General features: G+C 49.2%; 1 protein-coding gene across 2 annotated transcripts in view; it reads right to left on the bottom strand.

Annotated features, from left to right (window-relative positions):
• Positions 1–329: 329 nt before the first annotated feature.
• LOC100951750 (fas-binding factor 1) overlaps positions 330–3,816 on the bottom strand; it is a 12,182-nt gene continuing 8,695 nt past the window's right edge. For both annotated transcript variants that reach the window (XM_012803109.2, XM_012803110.2), the window contains exons 15-16: positions 3,111–3,223; positions 330–1,301 (exon numbers count right to left, since the gene is read on the bottom strand). In XM_012803109.2, coding sequence (XP_012658563.1) covers positions 1,224–1,301; positions 3,111–3,223 — 191 coding nt within the window. In that variant the 3' untranslated portion in view covers positions 330–1,223. The remainder of the gene's footprint in view (positions 1,302–3,110; positions 3,224–3,816) is intronic.

Here is a 3,816-nt window from a genome sequence, read left to right as displayed (position 1 = left end):
CTGTAGTCTCAGCTAGTTGGGAGGCTGAGGCAAGAGAATTGCTTAAGCCCAAGAGTTTAAGGTTGCTGTGAACTGTAACGCCACGGTACAGTACTGAGGGTGACAAAAAAAAAAAAAAAAAAAAAAAAAAAAAGAAAAATGACAAAAAATCTAGCAATTTAGTGGGTCCAAAACTAAGGCTGTACATTTTTGATAAAATAAGATCCCTCTGAATGAACAGAGAGATACAAATTGTATCAGACCCCATTTAACATCTTCCTTCTCTGCCTTCCTGTTCACCTGGACAATTTCCTCTGATGAAAGGTCAGAAACTGCTCCCTGATGAAAGCTGCTTTACAGTGATTTTGTTAGTTGTCCTTGAGTCTGCTGGGGACCATTCCCAATCGTCCCGCCACTCTCCAGGCACAGGTAGCAAATGGCAGAGGTACTAGTTGGTGGCAGCAACCTGGAAGGGCTCCGTCTCTGGGGACAGGAGCTCTCACTGTCATCTTCATTCCCACCGGGCTGTAGCTTCAGGCAGGTGAACAGCACAGGGAGAAGCCTTCTCCTCTTGTCCCTCCTACACCCCCACCATCCAAAGCTCCCTCCTCTCCTGCCAGTGGGGTATCAGATAAGGAAGAGGAGGCAGAGCAGGCCAGTGTTCATACTAGCTGGTCTTTCCAGCAACAGAGAAGGGACTTCCTGGATGCCCGTGGAAACAAGGAGCTGGCTGAGTCCAGGAGTACATCAGACTATGGGTGAGCATCTGGCTGGGTGACCTCCCTGCCCCTACACTTCCTCCCATTCTCAAGCCAGGAGGCCAGAAGGCCCTTCCCCAGGTCTCTAGTAGGGAGAGGACCTCTTTGGTAGGGAGCAGAGGCTGCTCCTGCCTCAGAAGAGGCCCAGGCAAAAAGATCTTGCTTGTGGAGCGGGGCCCATCCACCACGCACTCTGTGGGGGTATCCACAGAGCCCAGTTGGAGCTAAGACCCTCAGATCTGAGCCCGATGGCTATGGCAGACAGCCAAAACAATCATGAGAGAATCTTAGCCCTGCAGAGCCCAGAGACATGGCTGTAGTACTTGCAAAGGACACACTTGCACCCTGTCCACAGGAAGAGCTGTAATTAGATGTTTCAGAGGCTGCCCTAGGTACCACCTCCATGGAGCTGGCAGCCAGCTGGGTGGGGGGGGGTTGGGTTGGAGCCCTCCTCTTCTGTTAAGGCAGCCAGGGCACCTCTCAGGCTCAGTGGGATGTCACATTGTAAGATGCTTTCTTCAAGGTCTCCAAGAAGAACTGTTCATTCTCCAAGAAGTCTCGGTCCTGTAAGGCAGATTTGGATGAGCCCTGGCATGAAGAGACTTACCATGGTCTCAATCCTGATGAGGCCACTTGTTTGCTGAACAATTTATGAGCACATGACTTCGTGTTTTTGTTCTTTTTTTTCCTCTTTTGAGGCAGAGTCTTACTCTGTTGCCCGGGCATTAGAGTGCAGTGGTGTCAGCCTAGCTCACCGCAATCACATAACTCCTGGGCTTAAGTGATCCTCCAGCCTCAGCCTCCTGAGCAGCTGGGACTATAGGTGCCCATCACAATGCCTGGCTAACTTTTAAAAAATTCTTTGTTGGTGAGGGCTCCTTATGTTGCCTAGTTTGACCTTGAACTCCTGCCTCAAATGATCTTCCCACCTTGGCCTCCTAAAGTGCTGGCATGTGCCACCATAGGTGTGAGCTGACATGATTTCATGTTTTTAAGTCTCGGTTTCCTTGTCTGTATACTGGAGATAACATTTCCCACCTCAAAGGGCTGTGTGAGGGTCAAAGCTTATAATAGACACAAAGCCCTCAGCATCAAGCCTGGCACACAGGACATGCTTGGTAAGTGACAACTGTTGTCATTATTCCTCTAGGGTAGCATGAGGTTTTTTTTTGTTTTTTTGTTTTTTTTTTTTTGAGACAGAGCCTCAAGCTGTCCCCCTGAGTAGAGTGCCATGGCTTTACTGTTCACAGCAACCTCCAACTCCTGGGCTCAAGCGAATCTCCTGTCTCAGCCTCCCAAGTAGCTGGGACCACAGGCGCTGGCCACAACGCCCAGCTATTTTTTGGTTGCAGCCATTATTGTTGTTTGGCGGGCCCGGGCTGGATTTGAACCCGCCACCTTAGGTGTACGTGGCTGGCGCCTCAGCTGCTTGAGCCACAGGCGCCAAGCTGGTAGCATGAGGTTTAACTGACACATTGTTTCTTTTCTTTTTCTTTTTTTTCTTTTTATTTTTTATTCTTTTTTCAGTTTTTGGCCAGGGCTGGGTTTGAACCTGCCACCTTTGGCATATGGGGCCGGTATCCTACTCCTTTGAGCCACACGCACTACCCTCTTTTCTTTTCTTTTTTTTTGAGACAGAGTCTCACTATGTCACCCTTGGTAGAGTGCTGTGGGGTCACAACTCATAGCAACCTCAAACTCTTGGGTTTAAGCGATTCTCTTTGCCTCAGCTTCCCAAGTAGCTGGGACTACAGGCGCCTGCCACAATGCCTGGCTATTTTTTGTTGCAATTGTCATTTTTGTTTAGCTGGCCTGAGCCAGGTTGGACCCACCAGCCTGGGTGTATGTGGCTGGCACCATACCCACTGAGCTATGGACATTACTTTTTCTTCTTCTTTTTTTTTTTTGAGACAGTTTCACTTTGTCATCCTGGGTAGAGTGCCATGGTGTCATAGTTCACAGCAACCTCAAACTCTTGGGCTCAAGCGATTCTCTTGCCTTAGGCTCCCTAGTAGCTGGGACAATGGGCACCCACCACAACCTCCAGCTATTTTTAGAGGTGGGGTCTCACTCAGGCTCAGACTAATCTAGAACCTGTGAGCTTAGGCAATTCACCCACCTCGGCCTCCCAAGTGCTGGGATTACAGGCATGAGCCATGGCACCTGGCCCTTGAGGTTTAACTGAGATGATATATGCAAACTGCTCTGCCTAGAACCTGGCCTAGAGGATAGGCCGCAGAGTTTGCTCACTAAGCATCTGCATTGTTTTCCTCCAGGAGCTGGGTCAGCCCTCCCAGAGCCATGCCATGCTTCTTCCTGCCTCACTGCCTGAGCTGGAGAGACTCACTATGTGTGTGTTCAGGCGATACTCACCTGCTCGGCTGTGTGCTTCAGCAGTACTAGTTTGGCATGGAGGTTTGAGTGTCCTGGAGCCAGGTTGGCCAGGGGCTGTCTGCACTGAGGGGTGGGTGCAGGAGTCAAGAGGGCTGCAAAGGCCAAGGAAGAAGTTAGGGACCAAAGTGTCAGTACAAAAACTGGGGGGACATGCCTCCTGTTCCCCAGGCCTGCTCACCCATTGCTGGTGGCTGCACCCTGGACAAATACTCTGGGGGCAGACGGTACTAATTCAAAAGCCTCGGCAGAAGGCTTGTGTATGCTTATCTGGCAAGTCCATTTCTAGGAATTTATTCAAGAGAAATAATAAGGCAAAAGGTACAAAGATGCACATAGGAAGATTTCCACTGAAGGATTGTTTATCTCAGTGACAAGAGAGCACGCAGTGTGGGACGGCCTCATGATGGAAAATCATGCTGAGTGAGAACTGATTCCATGTTTAATTACTCAGAAGAGGACACGTTCTACAGTGTTACTGAGTAAAAATAAGTCAAGTTATAAAACAACATCATACAATCCCAATTTTGTTTTTAAAAACATCTATACCAGTGTAGAATGTTATGTACCAAAATGTTAAAAGTGGTTTTCTTGGCTCAGCGCCTGTGGCTCAAGTGGCTAAGGTGCCAGCCACATACACCTAAGGTGGTGGGTTCGAATCCAGCCCAGGCCTGCCAAACAACAATGA

The sequence above is a fragment of the Otolemur garnettii genome, unplaced genomic scaffold (genome assembly GCF_000181295.1).
Source record: "Otolemur garnettii isolate 467f Iridium unplaced genomic scaffold, OtoGar3 scaffold00018, whole genome shotgun sequence".
Lineage (NCBI taxonomy): Eukaryota > Metazoa > Chordata > Mammalia > Primates > Galagidae > Otolemur > Otolemur garnettii.
This window is presented reverse-complemented; position numbering and strand designations above follow the sequence as displayed.